This window comes from Macaca nemestrina, chromosome 4, assembly GCF_043159975.1.
Source record: "Macaca nemestrina isolate mMacNem1 chromosome 4, mMacNem.hap1, whole genome shotgun sequence".
Classification (NCBI taxonomy): Eukaryota; Metazoa; Chordata; class Mammalia; order Primates; family Cercopithecidae; genus Macaca; species Macaca nemestrina.
Window position 1 is genome coordinate 26,917,762 of NC_092128.1, and position 13,808 is coordinate 26,931,569.

General features: G+C 46.2%; 1 protein-coding gene across 4 annotated transcripts in view; it reads left to right on the forward strand.

Moving 5' to 3' along the window:
- LOC105471365 (plexin A4) overlaps window positions 1-13,808 on the forward strand; it is a 451,592-nt gene that overhangs the window by 376,890 nt on the left and 60,894 nt on the right. For all 4 annotated transcript variants that reach the window (XM_011723816.3, XM_071094493.1, XM_011723817.3 and 1 more), the window contains 2 exons: window positions 3,343-3,494; window positions 7,754-7,871. In XM_011723816.3, the coding sequence (XP_011722118.1) occupies window positions 3,343-3,494; window positions 7,754-7,871 (270 nt within the window). The remainder of the gene's footprint in view (window positions 1-3,342; window positions 3,495-7,753; window positions 7,872-13,808) is intronic.

A 13,808-nucleotide genomic window follows, 5' to 3' on the forward strand; every position in this document is an offset into this window, starting at 1 on the left:
ACCTTCCTCACATGTGTGGTGGGCCTCAGCATCCCACTTACACGGGAGTTGGAAGAATTTCATGCGCACCTGCAGGCAAGGTACCTCGCTCCGGGCCCAGTGCATGGGGATCTCACCAGACTCCTCCTCACTCATCATCATTGATAAAATCATTCCCAGGGATGTCTAAGCCAAGGAAATCACTGCCCGTGGAGTTAATTTAAGTAGTCCTGTCTCTTCTCCTCCAACTCCTCTACTCTTCCAGCATGGCCAGAGTCCCTTGCTCCCTCTTAAAATAAAAAAGAGGGCTGCATCTCTCTCTCCATATGCTCCTCCCCTGTGGCACCATGGCACCTGTGGCACCATGGCATCTGTGCCTCCAGCTCAGGGCTGAGCAAACAGTAGGTGCTCAATACCTCTTTACCATTGTGGATGCTGATCAGGATTATGAAGCAGCTGGAAGAGGGGGAAGGAGAGAAGATAAAGACTCAAGTCTCTGCCTCAGTGAACAGTGAGGACGAACTGGTACGAGGCTTTGTGCACAGTTTCCCCAATTCACACAGTATATGATCACTTAACAGTGGCAGGCAAAAATATAGGCCATATATTTGTGTGATGGCTAATAGTTGCACCGCACCTTTATACCCCTTACCTTGTCCAAACAACCACCTGTTCTATTGGAGTCCCAGAGCTGCCGTCACAAGGTACTGCCAGCTAGGCAGCTTGCATGACAGAAATGGATCATCCTGTAGTTCAGGAGGTAGACAGTCAAGGTCAAGGTTTTAGCAGGGTCGGTTCCTCCTGAGGACTGTGAGGGAGGTATCTGTTCCCCATCTCTCTCCTTGGCTTGGAGATGACCATCTTCTCCCTGTGTGGCTTCCCATTATCTTCTCTCTGTGCATTTCTCTGTGGCCAAATTTCCCTTTTTCATTAGATCATATTGTACCAAAGCCCATCCTAACGGTCTCCTTCAAATTTAATTGCCTCTGTAAAGACCCTGTCTTTGAATAAGGACACATTCTGAGACACTGGGGCTAGGACTTCTCCCTGTGACTTTGGTGGAAACACAGTTCAAACCCATAATGTCTCCCAAGGCCAGGGTTATCATCAGGTTATTATTCTCTTCCAGACAGAGGCTAATGCTCAGAGAGGCACACATACTCTAACCAAAGTGTCAGTAACATGGTCCTGAATCCCAGGTCTCCTGAGTAATGTTCTCCTAGGTAATTGTTCTCCTCCACTACAATGGTGAGACTTCACACCCCCACTCACAAATTCTGCATGTGCACCAGGGATGTGTGAAAGCAAGATTATGGGTTTTGTGGATGAACAGCCTCACCCAGCAAAGCAGCCCCTTGGGGTGGCCCTCAAAATGTGCCCCATGCTTCAGATCCTTTATCCTCCACCTTCCTGGCTGTACAGGCTCTAAGGGTTTCTCTCAGTCCCCACTTCAGTCTCTTGCATGGTAGGAATCTAAACAGTTATTCTCAGACTTGGAGGAAATATTTGCAGAATTAACCTACAGAATGATCTGGGATAGGAGGACAGGTGGACCTCTCCTCTCCCCACTACCCCCAACCCCACACTGGGGCCCATGTCCTCCCTTCCCAGTCCCCACCCCTCACCCTCACACCTCCTCTGTGGAATGGCTCCTCCCAGAGCCCTCAACAAGAAACCAACCCAGGGGGCTGCTGTGTATGGCAGTGTGTCTGGTGCTATCGGTGGAACTTACTTACTTCTTGGCCTGGGTCCAAGAAAATCACAGGGAGGAGATGGCAAATTAAACAAATCTCCCTGTGACAGAGGCTATTTACTGCCTCCATACTGGCGTTGGCCCTAGGGGAACCTGGGGAACTAAGGAGTGGGCCAGAGATAAAATTCCTTTTTCAGTATGACAAGCCAGGGCTAGAATATCATGGGGACACCACTGTCAGGTGCCAGTGGCACTTTGGGGACTGGCCAGGCAGACACTTGGGAAGAACACAGACTCTCCCTCCAACCTTCCCCATGTCTGTCCACATCCCTCTCATAGAAATGGGCCTATGTCTCCAGGGAAGCTGTTTTTCCACTGCAATGGGAATACACTTATACACAGGCTCACACCCTGCATGCGCTCACTGACAATCACACGCACCCTCACGGGGATGTGTAGGAGGTGGGAGATAGCTTGACTGTGGCAGGTAAGCAGTCTCACCTGGAGAAGTTGCCACTTGGTGGGGAGGGGAGCACAGCCTAGTTTCTTCTGCTTCCTCCTCCTTTCACCCTCACCCCAGGTTGGAATTCCCACTTGTGGCCCTGCGGGGTTGAGGAGAGTAGGATATGCTGGAAAGGAATAGAGATAGAATCTCTGGGCTCCTTCCATTCTAATCCTGCTGACATTGGCTAAGGTCCAGGTGCTGGTGCTCATAGGTGCCAGGAACGGAAGCATGCCCTTCTCTGGCCCGTGAAACGCCAGGATGAGATTGTGTTAACTATACAGCCCCCACCTCAAAGCAGGCACTTGGATGTTGAGTCCTCACATTTTAATCATGGGTTTTTGACATGGATTTAGGAGAGAAAGCCAATACACTTTGACCTGTGTATGAGGATAAAATTGAAATTAAACCTAAATCCATGTGGTACCAGGCCAAACAGCAAAGGCAAAGAAGTTGTGACAAATGCTGATAACAATTCGGGAAAGATGTTTGGACAGTTGTAGGTTTTATTACAGTGACAATGCAAGACATAAAGATTGTAATGTTACTGAAAATCCCACAAGGAGGAGTGAGACAGACCTGCTCCTAGAGACTCAGGATCGGAGGAGGAGGGGGCTGGGAGTGGGAAGGATGAGGGACAGGCACAAAGAATTGTTGCCATGTAAGTGTCACAAAGAAGGTATCTTGGAATTTAAGTGGAGAGAGGAAGAACACAGGGTTGTGGGGCAGTGTCATTTAAGAAGCATCTTGAGAGGTGGGTAGGGTCACATAGGTATAGAGGGCTCTGGGTGGATAGCAGGGGTTTTTATTTTCCTTGAGAGTAGAACCAACACAAGCAAATGCTAGAAGGCATGAATCCCAGTTTTCTATGAATCACCCAGTAGCATTGCTGGTCACGTTCCATCCCCTCCTCTCTTCTTCTATGAAATGGGAAGATGTACCATAGGCTTTGAATATTGTTCCTAGAGACACACACAAACACGGACTGTTTTCCTGGAAGCTACTATACATTGATTACCACAGGCTTTGGGTGCCCTTGGGGACTTCGAGCCACTCAGGGACTCTGGGGCAGACGAGAGAAGAGCCAGCAGCCTCTCCTGGCCTCATCAGCAAGTGAGTGATGGCAGTATCTTGGTGTCTGTCTAATTACTTCTTTTCCTGCCTCTAGATAATCCCAGTGACAGGCCCCCGGGAAGGGGGCACCAAGGTCACTATCCGAGGGGAGAACCTGGGCCTGGAATTTCGCGACATCGCCTCCCATGTCAAGGTGGCTGGTGTGGAGTGCAGCCCTTTGGTGGATGGTTACATCCCTGCAGAACAGTAAGTGAAGTTGCCCAAAGCACAGGAGGAACAGGGGAGGGAAGACAGGTTAGTATTAGGGATGTCCTGGTCAGCAACTAGGTGCTCTCAGAGCTTTTTATGGGGGAAAAAGGAGAATCACCCTAATATTCTAGACTTGGAGGGTGGACTCCCACAACTCCCTGCGTGCTGAGCTAGCTAGCTGCCATACTGGGGAAAGTGTAGAGAGGAAAAGGAGAAATAGCTGGGAGAGAAAGGTGACCGTTACCTACTTGGGGTATAAGGCTGCACGGAAGGAAGGGAGACAAAGCAAAATGAAAATCTGCAAGAGAAGTATGAGTCCAATTCCTTCTGCTCTCCCCAACTTCCTACTCATATCCCTCCGCCATCACTGATCCTGTGCTACTCTCTGTGGAAACTGACAATGAAATTCACACCCACTCTCAGGCTGTGGGTGCCTTAGATTATTTTTCTCTTTGAAAGTCTGCTGGCCCACTGAATAGGTCATTCAACAAATGACCCTGACCTGTAACCCATCTAGTAGAGGAGGTTCGTGAATCATGCATGGCCTTGTAAATAAGTAAGCACCATCTTCCAGCCCAGCAAACACAACTATGAAAATGTTTACCAGCACTATAGAATCTCTATTCCATACCGTCTTTGTTGCACCTCCTGGAGTGAAATCTTGTCACTTGTGCTGTATGCATAAATTATTGACTCTTCACAAGGCCTCCCCTAGGTATGTGAGTGCAGTTTCCATTTCTGCTTGCTGGGTCTTGCCTAGGTTTACTGATTCTGAACTATCACTACCGCCATCCTCAATTGCTCCTGATTTCCATGAGGTCTCCCCAAGATGCTCATAGCAGATCAGATGGTTTAAGGATCTAGTCTTGGTAGGACTCACCTCTCTGGTCCATCACCAGTTAGTTACCAAAAGATCTTTCTATGGCTCTTTCAACTTTCTGACACCTTTCTGGAATGAAACCAAACTAGGCCACTGCTAATATATTGTGATTTGAGGAATTTTAAATATCCTACTTTGGATTTACATATCCAGATATCAAAAGTATTATGAAGCCACATGATTAAAATAATGTGATACCAGTTAGATCAGTAAAGTAAGATAGAGGACCCAGAAAAAGAATGCTGATGCATACAAATTTAGTTTGTAATAAAGGTGATATTTCAAATCACCCAAGGAAAGATCATTTAATAATTGATGCTGGTTAACTCCCCGGAAAAAGTACAATACCAGATCCTTATTCCACATTATACACCAAAATAAATTCCAGATGGATTAAAGAGTTACGTTTAAAAAATGAAACTGTGAAAGGATTAGAAGAAAATGCAGGTGGAAATTTACTTGATTTCAAGAAGGCAAACTTGTGCAAAGTATAACTGCAACAGAGGAAATTATAAAGAAAAAGATTAGGGGATTTGAGTACTTAAAACCTTAAAACTTGTGCATCAAAAATCATTGCAAGCAAAATAAAAATGTGAATGATAAACTGGGAGTCTGGTTACATCCTATTACAGTTAATAAGTACTTTTTCTTTATATATAAAGAGCTTTTATAAATAAAAGGCAAAGATCACAAAATGATCAAAGAGCTTGAACGTACAATTTATGAGATTAAAAAAGAACCAAAAGTCATACAAAAAATAAATGTTTAACAGCAGTAGTAATCAATGAAATGCAAATTAAAACACAAGGGAGTGGTTTGTGAAAGTTAATGCCCAGTGCAGGAAAGGCATGAGAAGTAGCTGACTCCTTCACTCATGGTGCAAGAGGAAATTGGGACAAACTTTCTGGAAGGAGATTTGGAAATGTGGGTCAAAGGCCTTTAGCCTAGCCATCATACTTCCAGAACTTTCTCTAAATAACCAGAATACACAACTATTTATTTTCAAGAATGCTTATTTCAGCCTTATTTATAATAGTAAAAACTCAGAAGTGATTTACATGTGTAAAAACAGGGAATTCGTCAATTCAATTAATTATTGTATAAGCACAGGAAAGAAAACTACACAGCCATTAAATCTGATATTATAGAAGATTCATGACCAGGCATATACTCAAAGTATATTAAGTGAGAACACAGGTTCTTGGAACACAGGTTACAAGCCTAATATAGAGTTTCCAATCAGTTTTGTAAAAGAAAATTAAGACTGGCCACAGAAACACCAAAACGTTGACACTGGATGTTTCACGTGGGTGCAAGGCAGTGTGGCATGGTACATAGGCAAGAACTTGGACTTTACAAGGAGATTCCTGGGACTGGAGCCTTGGCTCTGCCACTTACTAACTGGGTGAATGTGAGCAAGTTGCTCAACATTTTATTTGCCTCCATTTCTTCATTTATAAAATGAGGGTAATAATGGCATCTACTCCATGGTCTTATGGAAAATTACATTCTGAATGGTACAACTGGGGGGTATGTAAGTATGACAAGTGCTTTTATGTACTTTCTATTTTTTTTAAACACCAAACATGCATTAATTATGTGATCTGGATAGCAAGGTATTACTTGTTCTGGAACCTTACTCAAAAGTCGTTTCTAAGAGAAACATAAAACATAGAAGCCACAAAGTAAAGAACAACCAGTTTAACCACACAGGTGCTTTTAAACTTTAGTGTGGCAAAAGACATTGGAACCACAGTTGAAAGATGACAAGCAAGGAGAAAATCACTGCAATATTTATAACAGACAAAAGTTAATACTCCTAATTCAGACAATCTATCAGCAAGAAAGAGGGCTTCACCAGAAAAGTCAAAGGAAAGGCTATATGAGATTTTAAAAACACACCCATGTGAAAAAATATGAAACCTCACTCATAATTTGTGAAATAAAAATTAAAATGAGATTCCCCCTCATTGGATTGTTCATATCTGGTGTTGGCGAAAGAGCAGACCATCGATAGAAGTGCCTGGTCCAGACTTCTTAGAACGTTATTTGGCTCTACCTACCAAATATTAAATACGCAAACTGACCCAACAGTTTCCCTCCTTAGAAATCTATCCTACTATACAGTGCCTAAGGATGTGTGTGTCAGTTGGTTCATTTTGCAGAATAATTTGGAGTAGCAGAAAAATCAGGACAACTAAACGTTCAATAGGAAGATGGTTGTGTAAATGATAGTGCAATCATCAGAGGAGACACTGTGAGGCTGCTGAAAAGAAAAATGTCAAGCTGTGTCTATAGAGATGGGAAGGAAGGTCCACGCTATTGTGCTGAGCAAAAACGGAAGTGTTTATAGCAGTGGATATGTTTTGCTTTTATTTAAAAAAAAATATATCTTTCCTCACATATGTATGTTTATAAGTATAATTGTATATATATGTAAAAACACATTTATGCTTATGTGTGCCTGCATATGAAATACAAATATAAATATACATATGTGTGTATGTATATGTGTGTATGTGTATGTAAAGATATATATTGGGCAAGTTGCCTAACTTTGCCCCAGTTTCTTCATTTGTAAAATGAAGAATACATATACATATATACATAGATATATGTACACATAATATATTTATATATTATGTCTGCAAAGATATATATATACACACACACACTTAAGTTTTAAGTATATATATAGTTTTAAGTTTTAAGAAGAATGAGGCACTCACTTTTTACTGCCATACTCTGTACTGTTTGACTGTTGGATTATTTTTAAAAAGGTATAAACAAATTTTGTAATCAAAGCAATAAAAATTTTTAGAAAGGAAAAAGTTCACACACACATACACACACACATACACACTCACTCAATTATCCCCTCACCTGGCCTGGAAGCTGGGGCTGGCTAGGAAGCAAAAGCACTTCACTGAAGCAGCCCCAAGCTCCCAGGTGGGGACCAGAAAACCTTAGGTCGCTCCAAGTTCTGGTTTGACTTGCTGCAGCCCTTGGGTAAGTTACTTTGCCTCTCTGGACTCTGCCAGTCCTATTCCCCAAGGGTTTTGACTAGAACATATCCGCCAGTCTAGTTGACAACTGAGTAGATAATCATGAATTAGAGACTGAACATCTAGAGTCATAACAAAGGGACCCTCTTCTAGGCTCGCTCAAAGGAGATCCCATAGGTCAAGTTTCCTCACTGCCTGACAATTAAGGAGAAGACCCTGCTAGGAGGAATTAGGATATCTTCTCCTTCCTCCCCTACCTGGCCATCCCTGAGATCCTACTGTGGAGAAAGGGACCTGGGTAGATGCTGTGGGGTGCAGGGTCTTGGCTGGAAGTCCTGTGACCCGTGGAATTTCTCCTATCCTCCCCGCAGAATCGTGTGTGAGATGGGGGAGGCCAAGCCCAGCCAGCACGCAGGCTTCGTGGAGATCTGCGTGGCTGTGTGTCGGCCTGAATTCATGGCCCGGTCCTCGCAGCTCTATTACTTCATGGTGAGTCTTGACCAGCAGTGATCTGGCTGGGTAAAGGCCACAGAGCTCATTACCATGATTGCTGGGCCCCTCTAGAGCTCTGTGGGCAAACCCAGGGCAAGGGCCTGCCCTGCAACCTCCTTCAGTTCATGAGAATCCTGTCTGATAGTGAGTGAGAGCACAGCCTTTGAAGTCTGGAAGACCTGGATTCAAATCCAGACTTTGCTGTGCCTGGCTGTATGGTTTCAGGTAAGTTGCTTTAGCTCTCAGGGCCCAGAGTCCCCAGATGGGTACATGGCAGTGTGACACAGTAGGTAGGCAAGAGCTTGGACATCACAAGGCAACTCCTGGGATTTGATCCCTGGCTCTTCCACTTACTAACTGGGTGAATGTGGGCAAATTGCTCAACACTTTGTTTTTTCCTCAGTTTCTTCATTTATAAAATGAGGATAGTAATAGTATCAACCCCATGATCTTGTGGAAAATTACATCAATGTATTTATGACTTCTAGTATCATTTGTTTTATTATTTCTGTGGTTGCCACCATTGCTTCCATTTTCTGACCCGTTCCTGCACACTCATGGCCCATTGTACCATCCTATCGCCCTCACACTTCTCCCTCACCCCAATGTCTTAATCTGTTTACTGCTGCTATAGAAGAATGTCTGAGACTGGGTAATTGATAGAGACGAGTCATTTATTTGATTGCTTGTTCTGGAGGCTGAGAAGTCCAAGATCTAGGGGCTGCATCTGGCAAGTGCCTTCTTGCTGCGTCACCTCGTGGCAGAAAGTGAAAAGTCAGGAGACTACATGCAAGAGAGCATGAGCGGAGAGGGTAGAACTCCCTTTCATAACAAACTCCCTCTTTGATAATAAGCATGTTCCTGTGATAGTAACATTAATCCATTCATGAGGGCAGAGCCCTTGTGAACTAATCACCTCTTAAAAGTCCAACATCTCAACACTGTTTAATTGGGGTTTAAGCTTTCAAGACATGACTTTGGAAGATGCATTCAAACCATAGCACCCACCCACCATTATCCCTATTTGATGACCTCATTAACCCCTGCCCACCACTCACCTGCATCCCCAATGCATTTCCCTCTAACCACACCATTGCCCCCTACCCACACCATTGCCCTCACCTCTCTCACCCTAGCACCCCCTTCCCCATTCCATGGCCTCTCTGAGGATCTCTCCCCAGTCCTTAAATTCCTTCCTGCCTGGAACCTCTCATCAAAGGCTGGCTGACAAGTAGTTCTATGGGACAGAGGCTTTTGGAATCTCTCAGCCTTGTGATTATGGAGATGGTGGAGACATGAACACACTCCCTGCCGCACACACCCATCATTTTAAAAACTAAACCTCTCAGATTAATGACAGCTGTAGTGGTATAATTTCCTCATGATTCTGAGCTGCTTTTGGAAGCTGGAAGCCTGAAGTGATGGATTTTATGCCTGGCCATCAAATGCCCTGAAATATGTCATGGGGAATTTGGCATTCATTCTCCTTCCTCTCTCTCTCCCTCTTTCCTCCTTTCCCCCCCATTGCCTCCCTCTCTCTCTCCTTCCTTCCTCTCTCCCTTCCTTCCTTCCTTCCTTGATCCCTTTCTCCCTCCCTTCCTTTCTTCCTCCTTTCTTTGCTTCCATCCTTCCTTCCTCCCTCCTTATCTCATCTTCCTTCCTCCTCCTCCTTTCTTCTTCAACTGACAGCCATTGATCGCCTTACACAATGCCTCTCACTAGATTATGTAATGAGTGCTTGTTTAATTGAGTTGGATTTTATGACTTGATGGTTCTGGCTGTGGGGGTTAGGATGAGGAATAAGTTCCAACACAGCACCTCCCTCAGGAGGCCCACAGTCTAGAAGGGGAGGTGAAAGCAACTGAGCTCCAGTACTTGACACAGACTTGAACGTGGTCAGGGCCAAATCTTAGAGAAACTTGAGTGTAGTGCGGCACCGTGACTGGGACTGCAGCTGCATCTGCTCCACCTCTGCTCTCCAAGGGCCAAACACCCCCTGGATGCAGTTGGCTGTCACTGAATGCACATGGGAATTCATAAAATGAGTATAACATGCGCATATAATGGGGTTCATGGAAGAGTCATTTTCCTTATTTGTTTAGGATTTGTACCCACCACCTTCTTCTGAAAGCATATGACGGAATTTCCAAGGGGAACCCAGTAGACATTAAGACAACTAATGAGAAATGTACATATATATTTGTATATAAAGTATGCATGTGTGTGTGTGTATATATATATATAGTATATGATATAGACATAGAGACAGAGAGGGAGGGAGAGAGAGAGAGATGGAGAGAGGAGGGATGACATTCACCAGGTATTTGCTAAAATTGGGCAAGAAATCTGGCTTTGAAAATTCCTGGCAGCCAAAGTAAAATGGGAGGAAACTGCTGCATGGCCAAAGCAAACACTGGACTTCCTTGGCCAGCCACTGCCCAGAGCAGCTTTCCATCCTGAGGTTCTTGGCAGTGATCCTGAATGATAAAGTGGACAGGGCTAGAGCCACCTCCAACTTATTAAGCTGATGGCTTCTTTTGAACCTTAGCTGCCTCTGCCCTGCATCCCCAGTCAGGCCCCTCACTCCTGTGGCTCAATCAACGCCACCACCACCTGGCTATCCAGCCATATCTCCACGTGGCCTACCCAGGCTGTCAGCTCCCATAAACAGTGCATCCTCCTCTCTTGCCCATTCCCATCAGTGGTCCATCCCCTAGGCCTGCAATCCTGCTGGACTGTGGCTCAGCATGCCTTCATTCCTGACATCAATCCATCACTATGTCCTGGAGTCTTCCTTTTCCCATTCTCTTTGCCATAACAATAGCCTCCTTAAATCCTTCCCTTGCTTTTCTCTGTTGTAATCCATCTACCATCATATCAGCTTCCACCTCAAGAAGAGCCAAGGCTCCCCTCCCTGTAAGACATTGTCCGGGCTCCTCTGTCTGCTTCCCCATTCAATCCTATTTTGCCAGCCTTTGCATTGCTTGCCACCTTACCTTCTCTGTCTCCTTCTCCTGGTTGCATGAGCCGTATCCCCCTTATTCGTCAAAGCTGTGCTTGGGACCCTGTCCTCGGTCTGTGAATGCACAGTCCTGAGCTGTGGATACCCACAGGCCCTGCGCCCCACCCCACTTCCTGGGACTCCAGACATCTGCCTGCATCACACCACTCAGGGGGTCCTCTTTGCGCCCTGCTCCTCTTATCAAACCAATCTGTCTTGGGAGCCACTTGCCTTGGCCAGCCACCTGCCCAGAGCTGGGTTCCTTGGCAGGGACCCTGGAGGACACAGTCGACAGGGCGAGAGTCACCTCCGCCTCATTAAGCTGATGCTTCCTTTAAGACTCTCTGCCTTTGCTCTGCATTTCCAGCCAGGCCCCCACCGCTGAGGCTCCATCAAAGATCAGCCCAGGACCCTCCTTTCTTTGGGAGCCCCACAGTGCATAGGCAGCGCTAAACCTCCCAACACAGGAGAGTCTCCTGGGGCGGGACGGGCATTAAACAAAATGCCCTGGACCTCTCCCTGCCTCCTGCCAGGACTAATTAAACCCAATGCTATGGATCCTGGGTAATTCTGAGATGCAAGCTGGGCTGAGGCCCCCTGACCTAGGAGAAAGGGCGTTTCCTGTGTGACTCCTGTGTGCCAATGCACTCAGCTCTCTGCTTTTATTCTTATAATAAGCCTGTGTGCTACACATTGGAAAGTCCCATCTGCCCTCAGGAAGGGTCCAGTCTTGCCTGTGTGATTGTTCCTACCCTGTAGAGGGGTGTGATTGAATTTAGGGCATTAAGGGAGGTTTCCTAGAAGAAGCTGGAGGGAAAGATGGGATTTGTATAATACAAATAGAATATAATTTTCCATGTGGATCTGAAATGGTGGGAGGCTGTTCCCAGCATAAGGTCTGACAAAGTAGTACACCAAAAGATGGGAACAGGAGGGAGAGGGAAGAGGGTGGGTGGTGAGGAGGAGAGGCTGAAGCAGAGGCAGGTCAGGACAGATGACAGAGGTTGCCACAGGCAAGTATGCATTTGTCTGGTGGGTCCCTGCAGCTCAAAGATTTGTGTCACTTTTCTACTTAAGGGACATCTTTGAGGAATGGCTCTGGTGCCACATGTTCACTTGGGAAGACTTTTAGGGAGGAGAAATAGTGCTAGGGACCTTAGTCTCTTTCTCTGGCCCCTTGCATTTAAGGGTTGTGTCATTGAGGCCCACCCCCATTCCTCGCACAGAGTTTCTAGGGATTCCAGGTGGGAGTGAGGGACAGAGGTCCCCATGAGCCTCCGCAGGGGTTGAGAAGGGACAGAACCCTGTCTATCACACTTTCCAGAGTCTCCGAGCCCTCATGACCTTCTCGTCTACCAGGAAGCTTACAGGTGCACTCTTTGGGCCCTACACAGAAGCCTCTAGCTCCCCTGGAGTTCTGAGACAGCCAGGAAGCTCTTTTCCCAGGACCTGGGGCATGTTGGAGAGACCCTTTTTAGTACCAAGGCTAGAGGGAAGACTTGTCCTCTCTGACAATCAGGCCAGACTCCAATGTGTGGGTTTATTCACCAAAAACCAAATGCCAAGGCCAAGGGGCCCCAGATTAGCACTCTGGGCTGTCACTAGCTGTTCCTAAAGGTCTCCATGCAGGGAATGCTTTCCCCCTTCCCTCCACCTCCATTCCAAGTGAAGGAGGTGGCAAATAATGCAGAATTTGATTTACCATGCAAACTCACCGTGAAATATTTATGAAGCATGGCTTGAATAATTAATAGCTTCTCACAACTCTAAAACATGTATCCATAACATCCTGTCCCCACCAGTGAGCCCCTTGATAGTGCCCCAGCAACACCTGCAGGAATTACTGACTTCTACCCCTTCTAAGAACCCTCACCCATAGGCTGCCAGGGAGCACAAATCCCCATCTATTTTAACTTCCCTGAGTTCAACTCTCTCTCTCTAGGACCATCTCTGCATTGAAGCCTGTGTGTACAATCAATCAATCAATCAATCAATCTCTCTCTCTCTCTCTCTCTCTCTCTCCTTTCCTCTCTGGGAAGGTTGGTGGGGTTCCTTTAAGGTGGGGCACAAGTACCATTTGAAGAGGTACTGCAAGTTACAGAACAAGAAAACTGCCAGGAGCCTTGGAGATCACCACTTTTTGGCTCAGCCCCCTGATTTTGTTGACGAGAGAGGTGAAATGTCTTGTCCAGAGTCATACAGCGAGATCCAGGCAGAGCTGAGAAAGGAGGGCTCTTTCTGCAGCCTCACCCCACCCTCTTCCTGGCCTCCAGTTGAGCCAAAATGATAAGCTATTCCTTGGCTTGGCCCATGTTACAGGGATGCTAGACCTGGGATCCAGAGACAGGGTGCTGGGACCTGGTGAGGCAGGTCAGGAACTGTGGTCTGTGTGTCTCCCCACCTGCGTGCCCTGATCCTGGACCTGGAGGCGCGTGTGCCAGGTGATAGGGAAGCTCCAGAGCTTCCCTATCAAAGCATCTCCAAGGGGAGGTTGTCAGCCTGCTCTGAGGAACTGAGAGGGTTGACTTTTGGTGCTGAATTCTTTAAGGAGGAGGTAGCTGGGGAAGGGAGAGAAATCTTCATTTAAATGCAGATACAGACTTCTCACCTGGGACTGAGGAAAGTTTTTCCATTAAAATGCTAATGAAAGAACAAACTGCAACTCCAAATCCCCAGCTGTCAAGAGCTTTTTTCTGCCCTGCCCCCAACCCGGACTCTTCACTGGTCCCATTCTGGCAGAGGGCTGGGGGCAGCCCTTGAAAGCAACTGACTGTTTTCTGCTTCTCTCTCTGAGTTTCCCTGGGGCTCTCACTTCCCATTGCTCTGCCACTGGGTGCTTTGGGCAGCTCTTTGTAGAGACCTGTGGGAGAGACAGTTTACCACCCAAGAACAGAGCTGTAGGTTGGAAATGGGTTGAGAACTGGAGCTCTGGG